The sequence below is a fragment of the Cajanus cajan genome, chromosome 1, assembly GCF_000230855.2.
Source record: "Cajanus cajan strain Asha chromosome 1, NIPB_CcT2T_4, whole genome shotgun sequence".
In the NCBI taxonomy this organism is placed as follows: domain Eukaryota; kingdom Viridiplantae; phylum Streptophyta; class Magnoliopsida; order Fabales; family Fabaceae; genus Cajanus; species Cajanus cajan.
The window spans coordinates 12,575,497-12,592,385 of record NC_138517.1 but is presented as its reverse complement, the minus strand read 5'-3'; the positions used below and the strand labels follow the sequence as shown (position 1 = coordinate 12,592,385).

At 29.7% G+C, this 16,889-nt stretch overlaps 1 protein-coding gene and 1 pseudogene across 1 annotated transcript; both read left to right on the top strand.

Annotated features, from left to right (window-relative positions):
* Positions 1 to 83: 83 nt before the first annotated feature.
* Positions 84 to 3,998, top strand: LOC109803892 (1-aminocyclopropane-1-carboxylate oxidase homolog 1). Its single transcript, XM_020365562.3, has 3 exons — positions 84 to 736; positions 1,829 to 2,150; positions 3,458 to 3,998. Exons 1-3 carry the CDS (start codon positions 222 to 224, stop codon positions 3,716 to 3,718), a joined length of 1,098 nt encoding a protein of 365 aa, XP_020221151.2. The 5' UTR covers positions 84 to 221; the 3' UTR covers positions 3,719 to 3,998.
* Positions 3,999 to 10,707: 6,709 nt separating this feature from the next.
* Positions 10,708 to 11,960, top strand: LOC145953877 (1-aminocyclopropane-1-carboxylate oxidase homolog 5 pseudogene; annotated as a pseudogene).
* The last annotated feature ends 4,929 nt before the right edge of the window (positions 11,961 to 16,889 follow it).

Below are 16,889 nucleotides of genomic sequence, written 5' to 3'. Positions count from 1 at the left end.
TAACTCTGTTCAAGAGTAAATGACTAATTTAGTCTAGGATTCAATTTTTAAGCCCATATGCAAGTAGCTGGTCCAAGCTTCTTCAAGCTACAATGATCCAAATAGAGTTACCTGGCCCATATGGGAACATCTCTTCCTACAACTACTACTGCTAATATTGTCAAAGGACATAGCGTTGTGATCACTCATCAAAAGTTTGATTCTGTTGGCAGTTTCCTGGTATGGAACTAGAGTCAGTTAATGACAGAAAAGCTGAAGTTCAAGCGTTTGATGATTCAAAAACGGGTGTAAAAGGTGTCTTAGATTCTGGGGTGACAAAGATTCCACCTATGTTCCATGTAAAATCAGACCCCACTCCAACCTCACCAGCTGACACCAACTTCAGCACATCCCAATTCCCAATCATTGATCTTGTGGACATAAGCAAGAACACAACTCAGCGTGTTGAAGTAGTTGGCCAGATCAGGAGTGCATCTCAGAAGTGGGGTTTTTTCCAAGTTATCAATCATGGCATTCCTGTTGAGGTTTTGGATGAGATGATCAGTGGAATCCGCAGGTTTCATGAGCAAGATGCTGAGGCAAGGAAACCCTTTTACTCCAGAGATAGCACTAAGAAAGTCAGGTACTTTTCTAATGGGAAACTCTTCAGAGAGATGGCTGGTACTTGGAGGGACACACTTGCTTTTTCTGTGAATCCCGATCCTCCAAACCCACAAGATATGCCAGCAGTTTGTAGGTAATGTTTCTAATAAAAGTTTTGGGGCTAGAAAGCCTGCACATCATCCTGCTTCATTGTAGTTTTGGTATTTCCATTTATAGTAGGAAAAACTTAGATGCAGATGTTTAGGTGCTTTCTGTACTTTTCTCTGATCAGAATTAGACTCAGAAATCTGCGTAATAAAGGTCTGCATTAGAGGTTAGCATAGATTATAAACTCTAATTCTGATTGGAGACTAACACCAAAGGTAAGTAACTCTAAGTTTTGTCTTTTAATATATCTGTCTATGCAGAACTCTAGCGGTTGCCCGTTATGTCATTGAGTTATACTAGACTTTGGCCTTTACAGAATTCACTTATTTCACTTCAGTGCATTGGAGTTTTTGGATTCTTAGACCCCAACAGTTACATGAAAATATTAGTTTTAGACATTGAAAAGTTTCACTTTTTCTTTTCTTTTCTTTTTCTTTCAGTTCCGGGTTTCTTAAAACTCAGCAGTCCCTGAATTCCTCAAATATTTGTCTGATATGCAAGCTAGTTCATTGAAGGATGCTAACTTGGAAAGAGTTTTCTCTCCCCCCCAATTATTACCATCTTGAAGCATGTTCTCTATCTTGTATTTATTTGAAGGACTTGGTGTTGAGTTTTAAGAATCCAAGCATAATAGGTATTTATGAGTTATGACATTGATCAAATAAGGAAGTTCAATGCTGTAAATAATTTATGAGATTTTCCTATCCAATAAGTTAGTCTCTTGGATTGGATTCTCCTTGCAATATTGCAATATTAAATTATAACAATTGGTGTATTTGTTGAGAGGTCTCTGACCCTAAAAGGGGCACCTGAAAATGGAAAGGAACGACCAGTGAAAGGGATATTCCCCTTTAAAGGGTATGATATGTTACATTGAGCAATTTATGAGAATCTCCTACCTAATAAATAAGCTAATCTTTGGGTTAGACTCTTTTCTATTTAGCATTTATGCATCTTTTCTATATACCATATTTGTTAAATGGCATTATTAAGTCAGGATCACTTGGGAATTTGACTTGCATACCCATCAATCTAGGATCTTCATTTTATTCTTACTCGACTAATTGTGTATTTGTAGAGATATTGTGGCTGAATATGCAAAACAAGTAAAAGCATTGGGTATCACAATCTTTGAGCTACTGTCAGAGGCTCTTGGACTTAATCCTTCTTACCTTAAAGAAATGGACTGCGCTGAAGCACTCCATGTTATGGGTCAATACTATCCACAATGCCCTGAACCTGAATTAACTCTGGGTATTTCAAAGCACACTGATTGTACCTTCATAACAATACTTTTGCAAGATCAGATAGGTGGTCTTCAAATTCTTCATGATCATCATTGGGTTAATGTTCCTCCAGTGCAAGGAGCTCTAGTTGTAAACATTGGAGATATTCTACAGGTAATTTCTGAAATTGTTAACTATTTTTTCTACAAAAGATAAATATGTTCTTTAAATATGATTATCAAAGAAGGCTTATAGCCTAGGTTTAGCTAGCTTTAAATAAGTGAAATATCACAGAAGAATGGTTCACAGAAAGAAAATTTGAATGCAATAGGTTAGTAAAATTATCAAAATGTAAACCATGGCATATGGTTTTTGAGTGTTTTAACAATCAAGTAGCTTCTGTTTCTATGTAGATTCAAGAGTATAGCTTCATAACTATATGAAATTTGCTTCACCTGAATATAATAAAACCATAATGACAGTTTAAATAGCAGTGGCTTTCTATGTTATGGTCTTTTCAATTTTTGACACTGATATATTAAACACCTTTCTTAGACAACGAAAGGTTAATATATTAGGGTAGCACTTATACCCATGATTGTTTAATTTGTAAAGCAAAGTATGAATTAGGGTCTATTTACATAAATTTTTCTAGAACTAGAAGCATTTTTGGGAGATAAAATACAAGAAAAAAAATGAAAAATAAGCTCTTTTATAAACTAAAATTAGATTATGCATAAGTTTCTTTGTGTTGCACTGCATACATTAAATATATAAGCAATGATATGTAATATGTTCCATATATATGAAGAGGATTTGCCAAAAAATATATCATTGCTTATATATTTTTATGTTGCACTGCATACACTAAAAATTTGTCTATATAAACATATCGTCTCTCAACATTTCCATTATTTCTGTTATTATTTTCATCATGGCCTAGTAGTTTATCAATAGTCTTAATATCCATTGCTATAATTTCCTGATGATCTATCATGCTAATTGATTCCATTTCAACATCTACACTTTCTTTCAATTACAGAAATAAAATTTCAGTAAGATACTATGATGCTCTGAAGATGTTAGTTTTAGAAGGAATCATGTCATGAGTCTATTTGAATAAACTCCTGCAGAAGTGCATCTAAAAGAAAAAAAATGGGAAGGAAAATCAAAATAAGCTTCTCCATAAATTAAAACTTATTTATGTACAAGTTAAAAGTAAGATTTTAGATAAATTAATAAGAAAGAGCTTCCACAAATTCGCTTATATATAACTGAATTTTAGCTTATAGAGAAGTTTATTTCATTTTTCCTTCTTATTTTCCTTTTATATAAATACTTCTTGGGAAGCTTACCCAAAGAAGTCTATAAAGGACATGATTCAACATAAAAGTGAACTGAACTTAAATATTTAGGACTCACCATACCCAATTCTTTTATGATTATATTTATGTTTGTCAATTTTGTGATAATTCATGCAGCTTATGACAAATCACAAGTTCACCAGTCTTTATCACCGGGTCTCGTTGAGGAATATAGGCCCTAGAATTTCTGTAGTAACCTTCTTCTTGAATTTTACCATGTCCGAATGCACATCAAAGAGTTATGGTCCAATAAAGGAGTTGTTATCAGAAGAAAATCCTCCAGTCTACAGGGACAACATTACTATGAAAGAAATCTTGACACATTATTATGCAAAAGGCCTTGATGGGAACTCTTACTTGCTGTCTCTAAGGTTGTGAAGCAATCATAAAAGGTATTAGATTGGTGCTTTCTTGATTCTCATGGAGTTGGTTTTAGTCTCATCAATGTATCATAGTTAACTGGTGGCTAGTGCCTTCATCTGTGATTTTCAATTTCTAGAGAAATTTAAATAAACAGTAAAAGTTGTAGAGGCAAAATGTTTAGACATATTTATATGGAAGAGAATAACTTGTTTTCTGTATTATGACAATAGCTTGATACTTAGGTTCTAGTGGTTGTCGATATATTCTTGTATCACCAATGAATCTTCATTCGTCACTGTTTCTTTTTTGAGGGCCCCAATCAATACATAAAAACGATGTTTACAGAAAAAAAATAAAAAATATTTTTTTAAAAATTAGAAATAACTTATACATAAATTAATTTGTAAATTTTTTTTCTTATATTACTTTCTTTAAAATTATATTTAAATTTTATAAAGATTTTTTTTTAATTTTCTTTTCTTAAAACATTTTAACAGAAAAATTTATATGATTTTCAACTTGACCACAGAGTCATGAATAAATATATTACTATACTTCTATATGAATAAGTTGGGTAAAGAAAATTATATCTCTTTATCAAAATTCAATAAAAAAGGATCTTAATAAAAAAAAGTCTAGTACCATAGAAATTCTTTTTTCCATCTTAGAAAATAGGAATACAAATGCATTATTGAAGTTTTGGTGAATGGGCCAAATTGTATGTAGATGAGTGAGAAATTTTCTTCCTGAACTCAACTAGGACAACGAATAAATTTATTTATGTATTATCCATTTGATCCATTTACTTATAAATTCATTTAATTCATCCACTTTAATAAAAGTTAATAATGAATTGAATCTAATTTATCTATTTAATTTTAAAGATAATTAATGATTTATTAATTACTTTTTTACAATTCATTGAATTACAATATTATATGAGATGTTTATTGGATTGATATTTTAAAAAATTATTTTGATATAAAAAAAATAGTCTTATGAATTTTAAAAAGACTATATAAAAATGTAATAATTTATAAAAAAAATAGAAAAGAATTAAAATATTATAAAAATAAAAATGATTTAATTTTAAAATATTATTTTTATGGATGAATTAAATATCCATCTATAAAAAAATTGTTAATGAATAATTTTAATGAACCTTTTGTTTTAAATGGATTGGATGAGTTTTATTTTTATATGATTTTTTAATAGATCTAAATGAATTAATAATTATTTTTATCCAATTTATTATAATCAATCTAAAAAATTATCCAATCCATTCATTTATCATTCTTAAATATATGATAATTATTATATCATGATAGGAGCTCAATATTGTATAATAAAACATTTTAATGAAAAGGTGATAATCCAAGATTTTCATAATAGATGAAAAAGTTCTAATCATACATAATACATTTTCTTGAGGATAAGTTTTAATCATACTTGTGATAACATTGCTACAGGAATTGCCACTTTATTAAAGTCACAATATGCTAAATTGCTCATATAGAAAGTTCAAGAAAGGTGTGAATGATGATATATACTTTTTTTTTAATCTTAGAAAATGTTTTGGTAGCTATAATCATTTTTAATCTTAATACAAACTTTAGGAAGAGCTTTCTTTATTCATTTTAAGATGAGGTTATTTATGTAATACTGTGCTTTTTTTAGTGTTTTAAATAATTATATAATTTGTATGATTAATTGTTGAATTATCATTTTAATGTTGTTTAAAGTTCTAAGAATCAAGGTAATAATATCTGTTAAAGTTGACTAAGTCTAGCTTAAAGAAGGATATATAATATTTTTCTTAAGTTGTAAACCTCATAAATTCATGTTTTAAGAAAAGTTATTTAGAGCTTAGTGAGATAAATTTTGGGACCAGAGGAACTTTCTTCTTCTTCTTCTCTAGCTAATCTCTTCTAGTCCTTTCCTTTAATTAGGCAACGACAGTAGATCATCATATTCGAAGTTTAGAGGTTGAGAGTTCAAGTTATGAGACGTGCAAAGTTCTTTTCTTCCCTTTCTCCTCTTCTTGCTTTGGAGTAGTTCGAGGTAAGGAGAGTATTGTGTATGGTTATTGTTGATTTGTGATGAATGGTTGTTGTTGCTACCTAGAATCATTGGATTGTAGTCAGTATTGGTTGAATTTGAGATGAGAAGTTGCTTTGAGTTGGGTTCATGAAAGATGTTTTACGTGGATATTTTGGTGAAATCTTTTTTGATGGTTTCATGTTGCTTGTTTAGTTGATTTTGAGTTGTTTATAGTACATGAATATTGTATTACATGTTACATGTTGGACTTTTGTTGAGTTTCATTGGATTAGGCACTGGGCAAATCGAGTTTATGCATAAGTACTTATGGGTTTAGGGTTTATGCAATAATTATCATTACACCAAGCACCCCTTCATGGCGTCGGGCGTGGCTCGAAGTTAGGGATTTTTAGTCTCTTGATGTCGGACACAAGATTGGTGGCACCAAGTGTAAGGAGAGAGAATTGTTTCTAATTTGGTCACATCGAGTGTTAATAAGTTGAAAGATACCAAACACTACAAGAAAATGACGATTTTGCGACGGTTATATGGCCTACATTGCGACGGTTAGAACTGCCGCAAAGACAACATTGCGACGGTTTGGAAACCGTCGCAGAATTGTTCGTCACCAGGCAATTTTGCGATGGTTATCAAAATTGTTGCACAAACCGTCGCAAAATTGGAATTGCGACCCCTGAAGCACCCGACGCACTAACTGCCTCTATATTAACATTGCGACCCTTTCATCAACTGTCACACCAACTGCCTCTAAATTAATATTACGACCCTCTTTTTACCCGTCGAAATTATAATTTTTTTTTAATTTTAATAAATTTATTAATGTAACAATCCTCATATTTGACCTCTCAAGTGTTCTATTTCACGATATTTCACTATTTAGCGTGTTTTATCCTTACTTATGCAATTTCTGGGAAACTTTCCAGAAGGTCACCCATCCTTGTACTACTCCAGGTCAAACACACTTAACTATAAAGTTCTGATGAGTAAGCTACCGAAATGTATATGTATGTTGTCAGTATAACTTGTACAAATTAATTCATTTAAGTCATCCTCAAATATACAATCTCATATTTGTACTATAATAATGATATATAATAATTTTATATTATGAATAATAATAATAATAATAATAACAATAATAATAATAATATATTTAGTTATTCTTTATTTATATGTACTTACTTTTATAATTAATATCTATTTATTTCTATTTAAAATTATAATTTAAATTATTTAATTTTATAATTTATAATGATAATATAATTTATAAAATTATAAATATTTATTTATTACATACTTATAAATTAAATTTTAATATTTTAAATAAATTATTAATTAATTTAATATATTTATTTACCTTAAATCAAACATATAAAATTCAAAAAAAATATTTATCCTTGTTTTATTTTTTAATTATCAACTATTAATAAAATACTAACTTAAAATCTTATCTAATTATATATAATATTCTCATATGAAATTTAAAACCAGATATTAGTTATCCAAAAATATTAAGATCATATAGTAAATTGTCAATAAGATTTTAGTTAAATAATTTAAAATAATTAATGTTTCAATTATATTGTTAATTAGTAAATAATTTATTCCAAAACTAATTAATTTTTTTTATATTAATTATTAGTAAAATTTAATAACTTTTAAATTAACAATTAATTGGATCGATGAAATTCAACACACACCATGAGTTATTGAGCTGAATAACTTTACCAAGTGTTATTTTGTAAGTTATCTTAAATCAAACATAAAATTCAAAAAATGTATTTATCCTTGTTTTATTTTTTAATTATCAACTATTAATAAAATAGTAACTTAAAATCTTATCTAATTATATCATAATATTTTCATATCAAATTTAAAACCAGTTCTTACATTTTCGACAAATATAAATTTTTCTGAAATATTCCATCAATAATATAACTTTTCCTACAAAACTTTTCTCATCGAAAATATAAATTTTCCAACAGATTTAATTTTGTTTTATAAGAAATCATCTTCGATTAATATAACATTTTGTATATATGATTTAAGAGTAAAAGATTTTCAATTTAACGGTTGAATTTATAAAATTCACATTTAATATAAAGTTATTGAGCGGTATAACACTTAGTAAAAGTCACATTTAATATATATATATGAGGGGGGTTATAATTACATCGGTGTAAATTTTACTAAGTATTACACCGCTCAATAACTTTATATTAAATGTAAATTTGGTAAATTCAACCGTTAGATTGAAAGTTCATATCTCTCATAGATTATATATACAAAACTTTATATTAATCCAAGATGATTTGATACTTCATTTTTATAAAACAAAATTGATGTAATATATTCATTTTAAAATACACTAAAATATAAGCACTTTGATTACCTTCCAGTTGTTGTTCAATTTTAACAAAATTTGATATACACTTATAAAGTGATATGAATTTTCAATTTAACGGTTAAATTTACAAAATTCACATTTAATATAAAGTTATTGAGCGGCATAATACTTAGTAAAAGTTAAACTAGTATAATTATAACCCCCTATATTATATATATATATATATATATATATATATATATATATATATATATATATATACGGGGACGAATGTACGTTTGGAATAGTGGGGCACTTGCCCCCACTACTATTTGACATATACATAATTTTTTATCTAAAAAAATAATATATTTTAAAAAATAAAAATTATATTATAATAAAATAAAAATATAGATTCAGAAAAAATGTTTATTTATTTGATATCTGTCAAATTTTTGAAAGAAATTAAATCTCATGTGATAAAAAAATTTTCTTAATAATGAATTAATATATATGTCTTAATATTCACATATATATATATAATGTAATATATTAAAATAAATAATTTTTTGATAAAATAAAATTTGTACCATGCATGTTTATCTTTTGTGTTTTTTATTTATTGTATACGTTGATTGAAAAAATCAAAATAGTAAAATTGTATATATTGATTAAAAAAATCAAAATAAGAAAAATCAGAAGATTTATGTTCCATTTTTAGAATTGTTATTATAAGATATATTTTAAAATAAATTATCATCTAAAAATATATATTAGATATTAAAAACATATTTATATCATAAATAAATTAAACTAGATTTTTATAAAATTTAACATATTTATTTTTATAGTTTTAATAGTGTTAAAAAGATGGACATTTAAAATAAAATTTATAAAATTTAACATTGTAAATTATTCAATAATATGTGATCTGATAACTCAAAAGTTAAGTTATAAAATAATAATTATATTTATTTATATACTCAAACACATCTTACATATCTAGTCATGATTTTGAAATTATATAAAGAAAAAAAAAATCATGTACCTCATGTTAATGGAAGAATATATAAAATTGTTAATAAAATATAAGTTCATTAAGATAATATACATAATACTTCAAAAAAAAACTTTTAAATTCTAATAAAAAAATTGTCTTGTAGATTGCGACGGTTTATAGTAAACCGTCGCAATGCTGAAAATTTTGCGACGGTTTATGAATAACTGTCGCAATGTTAAAAAAAATTTGCGACGGTTTATGATTAACTGTCGCAATGTTAAACAAATTTTGCGACGGTTTACGATAAACCGTCGCAATATTGAACAATTTTGCGACGGTTTATGATAAACCGTCGCAATATTAAACAAATTTTGCGACGGTTTACGATAAATCGTCGCAATGTTGAACAATTTTGCGACGGTTTTAAAAAACTGTAGTATGAAGGGTCGCAATATCAAAGCGATGACGGTTTCTAGATAACCGTCGCAATTTGTCCGTCGCAATTTATCATTTTCCTTGTAGTGAAATGAGAGAGAAAAGAGAATTGTCTCTATCTAAATTGATATGTTAGGGGTGGATTTTGCCATGTCAAACGTGAGAGAGTAGGAAACTCTCTGCCTTATCTACACTGGGTGCAAAGAGTTTGGTGTCGAGCATGGATAAGACATTAAGTTCCCTACCTTAATGCCATCAGGCGTGAGTTGCATAATTTTAATGTGATGTTTAAGTTGTTCCATAATTGAAAGGTGATGATTTGATTATATGATGAATGTTGTATGAAGATGGTTCATTATGTATTGACTTGAGATAATGTATGATGATATTTATGTTGCTAAATTATTAGTTGATAGATGATTAAGTTGTAAAGTTGTATGATGTTATAGTTAATCAAGTTGTTAAACTATTAAATATGTAGTGTAGATACATATTTGTGTTGAGATACATAAAATTTAGAGGAGAGTAAAAATTGTTTGAGAAATTAAAATATCTCATTGTGTGAATAGAAGTTATGGTATTCTAGGAGCTCAAGTTGGAAATCCTTAAGTAAGCTAATTTTTGAATAACTAATTGTTTTAAAGTTGTTTCTTCTAAATTTTATGTGGAATCGTATGTGAAAAAGATTGATCCATACATGTATAAAGTGATCAATCAAATAAGATACATGATGTTACTTTGATGTAGCATAAGGTGTATATATATAACTTGTTGAGGGGATTTTCTTACTTTTAGAATTACGTTTTAAAGTTGTTTCTTCTAGATTTTATGTGGAATCGTATGTGAAAAAGGTCATTGCATACATGTATAAAGTGACCAATCGAATAAGATACACGTGTTACTTTGATGTAGCATAGGCCATAGGGAGTATATATATAACCTATTGAGGATATTTTCTTACTTTCAATATTATGTTTTTTTTCCCAATAAATATGTAGATTGCATGAATGATTAGGTAACAATTGAATGATAACTCTAAGATAGTTAAATATTGTTTGATATTCCATTGGTAATGAATGAATTATTAGTAATAAGTGTAATGACTTATTGACTTGTCAAATCATTATAATATAACTGAACTATTAAATTAGTAAGTATGATGACTTATCAAATTGTTATAATTTTGAAAATAACATTATAATTTTATTAAAATTATTTTTCCAATATTTTTAATTGTAATAAGGTCACCTCTACCACAAAGTTTAAAAGGACTAATAGATATTTTAAAAGGACTAATATTTTGAATTGTAATAAGTTCTTCTCTAATATTTCTGATATTTTTCTAACATTTTGAATTATAATTAATCTTTCTTGATATCATTTAATGATCTAAAACAAATGTTTCACTGAGAAAGAAATGTAAATCTACATGTAAAGAACTAACTAGTGAACTAGCAAGGTTGAACTACTAATAAGAATTAAAGTAACATGTATTAGCTTATACGTTGAATATGGAAAAAATTGCACTGACCCAAGCCAATATTAAGCCGACCCGAATTTGCTTGTCACGTTTGGAATGTTTCTACGTAGTACTATCCAACACCTTTACCAACTTCTTTATCAGTGTTTTCAATTTACACTTAAGATACTATACTGTTTCTGCAATTTCCCAACATGGTGATTGCCACCCCCACAAATTATGATTTAGAGACAAGTGATGGTTCTGCTTATTACGATGGTAAAGCTGAACGACAACGTATATCTTTTGATGATTCAAAACCTGGAGTGAAGGGCCTTGTGGATTCTGCGGTGTCGAATATTCCACGCATGTTCTATTCTGGAAAATTGGACCTCATTGAGACCCTACTAAGTGCCTCAAAGATCAGTATCCCTGTCATAGATCTTCAAGACATGGACAAAAGTTCATCTCAGCATGCTGAAGTGGTTGGTAAAATTGGAGGTGCATGCAGAAAGTGGGGGTTCTTCTAGTGGTGAATCATGGTGTTGGTGTTGAGGTTTTGGATGAGATGATATGTGGAATACGTAGGTTTCATGAACAAGAGGGTGACGTGAGGAAAGAGTTTTACTCAAGGGATAGTAATAAGAAAGTTAGGTATTTTTCTAATGGTGGCCTGTTGAGGGATTTGGACCAGCCTGCCAACTGGAGGGATACTGTTTCATTTGTTGCAAACCCTGATCCTCCTAACGCAGAAGAAATACCAGCAGTTTGTAGGTAATTAATGGTTTCTAATTCTAATTTTGGCCGTTAAATTTGCACTTGGTGAGGCATGATGGTACAAGGTTCTAAGGAGACTAATCCATGGAAACCTAAGTGCTAAATGACAAGAAGAGAAGTACATGTATGATAGTAATGTCATGTGATAGGAAAATAGGTATAGAGAGAAATGATAAGTATTAATGAAGTAATTGATGTGTAGGAGTGTTTATTATTGGAATTTGAGATTTTTCTAAATGAAAATAAATTATTTTAAAGTTTCTTGTAGTTTTTTTGTTTGTTTTACTTACAAGTTTAATTAAATATTGCTTATGTCTACTTTGTAGGGATAAAAGATATTTACTTTTTAAAAAAGTCATAATTATTTATTTTTGACTTTACCGGGTAAAGAAGGGATGGTTATATTAGTATTTAAATACTTTTTTTTAGCATTTTTGAAGTGTGCAAAACTTAATCAAACTATATCATATTAGCTTTTGTTTCCTTTCGTGTGAGATTCTTGTTTATAATTTAGGATTTTTATTCGTTACATATCGTCTTATAGTTTAATCTATTAAATCTTTTGTATAGTTTATTTAGTTTGACATGTAATCTGTTCAGTTTATAACTTAGTTTAATAAATATTTTTTGCTGGATATACAAACAAGATCCTGTATTAATAAAATAAGAGAATAAATAAAAATTTATAAAACATACATATGGTTAAAAGACCTTTTGAATGATAACCAAAAGTAAAATCACGAGAACTCATACTCAAATCAAACAATATCTCATCAAACTTATGTGTGAAATAATATTATAAAAATAACAAATTCATAACTTTCTTCTCTTTTGTATAAATGTATCCTCCCTAACAAACTGTAACATAACTCCTAATATTTTTCTGTTCAGTCTTATACCTTGTTTTCATTTATACGATCTTCTAACATTTTATATATCATTACTTAGGTTATAAATTGCTATTGTGGTTGTGGTTGTGAGTCTTGATATTATGGAATTTAGTCAAGGTCACTTGTGATTTCACCTATGGACCCTATAGCATTTGGACATATTTTTTTATTTGATGAAACGATTAAGTATTTGTAGAGACATTGTGGCTGAATATTCAAAGAAAATAAGGGCGTTGGGGGTTACAATCTTAGAGTTATTATCAGAGGCTATTGGTCTTGATCCTTCTTATCTTAAGAAAATGGATTGCTCTAAGGCACTATTAATTTATCATGGGTCACTACTATCCCTCATGCCCTGAACCCGAATTAACTATGGGCTCTACAAAGCACACTGATATGGACTTCATGACAATACTTCTCCAAGATCAAATGGGTGGTCTTCAAGTTCTTCATGAGAATCAATGGATTAATGTTCCTCCTCTGCGTGGAGCACTTATTTTTGATATTGGAGATCTTTTACAGGTAATTACTGTAATAGTTAATTTCATGTTCTCTACAGAATACAGATAACTAGCATTGAAATAGCTTAGAAGTTACTAATTCAATGAAACTATTATAAGATAAATTTTATAAATGTTTATCTTTAAAGTTAGAGTAACACCTATTGTTTTTTTTTTTTTTTTTTGGAAATCTTGCCTTAGCTGAGGTGATTGTTGTACATATATGATATTCCAAAAGAAAATGAGATCCGGAAATATTTTTATTTTGATTACATTAAATTATTTTTAATTAATTAAGGAAACCTTATCCGAAAATGACAGTTTTCACATTTCAAATTCAAATTTGATTATGTCATTAAAATCTTACCGCTACAAATTTGAATTAATTTTCTTTAATTACTGGATTAATTTTCTTTAATTATTCGGATTTATTTTCCTTAATTATTCAGATTAATTTTCCTTAATTGCAGGATACTTTACGTGATCTTTTAGGGTTTCTGAGACTCTATAAATAGAGGCCTCCGACAACTGTTTTAGTATCCGAAATAAACCTTTCTCTCTTCCTTCTCTCTGAGTTATCAAATTTTTTGATTGCTAGTTCTGTTCCTCAATTCCTTGAGATGGCCCTGTTGTATCCTGGGGGCTTGCGCGTATCCCGCAGATAAGTCCTTAAGGTCAGTGTCATCACACGCCTCAGGGAAATTTTACTAACGTTTGTTTGGTATTTCAGGTTGCTCATAGTTGCGTTCGCCATTTTTATACAACAATCTTAAGGACTTATCATGGTTAATGCTTCAAACACCGCTACTATCGTCCCTCCACCCACGACAGATATAACTAGTGGTATAGTATGATCTTGAAAAGTACTATCACTTAAGAGAAAAGATGAGAGATGAGGTGTGATGAGAGGATGAGAAGAGTAATTGCAAGACATCATATGAGAAATGTAGGCAATTAATATTTGAGATTCTCTTCATGATGAGAATATTTATATATTAATACACCTTATTATTGTTATTAATTTTCATAAATGAGATGAAACTCCCCTTAACACCAATATAATTATATATGATGAACTTTGGGTACATTACTTTATGTGATGTTGAACATATTTGCTATATATTTTGAGATATTGGTTTAAAGTTCCCTCATATTTTTGTGATCATATACTTGATTTGATGACTAGTATATTTTAAATTGTTATTTGCTTTCGAGGTAATACATGATTATATATGAGTTTGACCTACATGACATTATGTGAGAGAGAAACTTCACGTTATGAGAAGATAGCTAGTATTGATCTAATATATTAATTGATTAAATATTTTAATTGCATAATGAAATGTGAAATTATCTAATACTATGAGATGTTGGCAAGATACCATAAATTGATGGTATTCAACATGGTAGATTTTCCATTGTATTAGAAATACAATGATGATTATTATTTGATCTTTGAGAGACAAAATCCATTCGTGGTTATGTCACTACGCTTGGATGTGGTGTAATTACTTTGAGATCAACCAATTAAATAATTGTTGATTTAGAGTTTATTTCTCTTGATATGGTTGATTATGAGGCTGAGTGGTTGAAAAACCTCTTAGTAAATATTTCATTGGGAATATAACATTGAAAATAATGTGGTAAAGCAATTGCTTATATAAAATTCTTGAATTTATAGATTATGTGAAATTAATAATGGATTTGGCCGATCCTATCACTTAAATCCCTAAGGAATGTGAATATGCATCACATAAAGGCTAGTGGCTTGGGTCCGGCTAAGGGCATGTTCTAAATTGTTCTATTGTGTTATGAGAGGGATATCATTGTAAAAATCTCAATTGCTCTCTTAAGCCATAGCACTTTCAATCCTTGACAAACCATAAGATTGCTATTGTTTGACCCAAATTGCCCTAATAAAGACATTGTGATAAGTGCTTTCATTTGTATTACCATTGGTTTCATTTGGAAACGAAGAACAAAGTTGAATTATGTGGCGTGAATAGTAGATTTGAGAGAAACACTCACCTTGATACACCAGTGTGCATAAAGAGAAACATTTTCCTAGTGAGGATGCATTCATCGATGGTCATTAACTTTCCTCAACTCTTTGATCTCTTTTGAAACCTTTGTTTTCACCTTGTCATGTTCCATTGTAATAATTGTGACTGAAAGTTCATCCAAGGTTCATGCTTTCGAAAAGAAAATCCAAGTGAACTAGAATGTAGGAATTTGACATACATGCATTGCTTGGTATCTGCCAGATCAATTACCTGTTGCTTGAGGGTAAGCAAGGTTCTAAGTTTGGGGGAGTTGTTAAGTCTCATTTATACATATGTTTAGATAGGGATTATTGAACAATTCCACTCACCCCATGCACTCTTGCAACATAATTGTTCTCTTTTTGATTCATTTTTTGTGCAGATATAGCTAACCCAAAATTTATCTAACAATACCTTGATACACCTCATTTTTTGTGCAGGTATTGAGTTAGAGAATTGAGGATAGAAGACCCATAGCATTGGAAATTTAAGGAGCTAAGGAGCAGGAAAAGTACCTGCACCGGGCGCAGACTACCCACGCCGGGCTTGAGAGGCACAGAGTATCACCTCTACATTTTAGCATTGCGCCAGGCGCAAGAGCATTCGCGCCGGGCGCAATTCAAAACAGAGAGAACTCAAAACTCTCTGGAAGACATTGTTCCGGGCATAATCGTTTCCTCGCCGGGCGTGATTCGAAACAGAGAGTAATTACCTCTCTGGAAGACCCTGCGTCGGGCGCGAAGTATAACGCGCCAGGCGTGTAAAACCTATCTTGTCTCCCACAGCTCGTATTTGATCAAATCTTCGAGGATTTTCCCCTTATTCACACATTGGGCGACTTCTAGGAGCTGAAGAAGGGATTCTCGGTGCTTGGGACCGTTCATGTGTGGGTTTTTCCTTCGGTTCTTCCATCTCTCTTCCATCTCTATTTTTGTTTTACCCTCATTGTTTTGAGCGGTTCTACCCATTATTTTGTGGGGTTAGATGTAACCAACGATACTCTTATGTAATCTTTACGTTTTTGATGATATATATATATATGTTGTTTCATTCATTGTTGTATTATGTTTCTATACTTAATGCTTGCTTTGGATTGATCCTCCCTTGCTTGATATAGAGTCCATTGAGTATTGGAAAATAACCATTGAAACTAGCTCTGAAACAAATGCCTAGTGGGAAATGTATGTAGGAATGGAGCTTGGCCCATTAGTAGTCTTAAACCCTAACCCGTAATACAAGTGTAGGTATTGGATACTCAAGGAATTGATATTTACTATCCGCACCTAGGCTCTTGCTCTAAAGGATTAGGTTTAAGTAAACTTATAGGTTGACTAAGCAATGAATGTAACAAGAGATTAAAGATTCATCAGTATGTAGTTCGTTGATATCTGACCCCACAATCTTACAAAATCATAATACCATTTCTACCCTTTCCACACACAAAACAAATAGTTTTATAGTTTAACATTCCAATAGTCATAACCTTTAATTCAAATTTGCATGACAACCTATGAAAATGGAATTATTCTTTAGTCACGAATAGTCAATAAATGCTTATTTTACCTACTAGTCCCTCTGGATACGATATAAATTTACTACTTGAACGGTCGGTATACTTGCCGTGTTTGAGTCCGTTGTCAGGGTTAAAATGATTTAAGATAAGAACAAAAGTAATTTCAACAGAAATCTCAACAGT

Bases quoted from the DNA above. Each gene is read 5' to 3' on its own strand.
- LOC109803892 (XM_020365562.3), top strand. From the start codon at position 222: ATGGAACTAGAGTCAGTTAATGACAGAAAAGCTGAAGTTCAAGCGTTT. The intron at 737-1,828 runs GTAATGTTTCTA...GTGTATTTGTAG, and splicing joins GATATGCCAGCAGTTTGTAG to AGATATTGTGGCTGAATATG. The intron at 2,151-3,457 runs GTAATTTCTGAA...TAATTCATGCAG, and splicing joins ACATTGGAGATATTCTACAG to CTTATGACAAATCACAAGTT.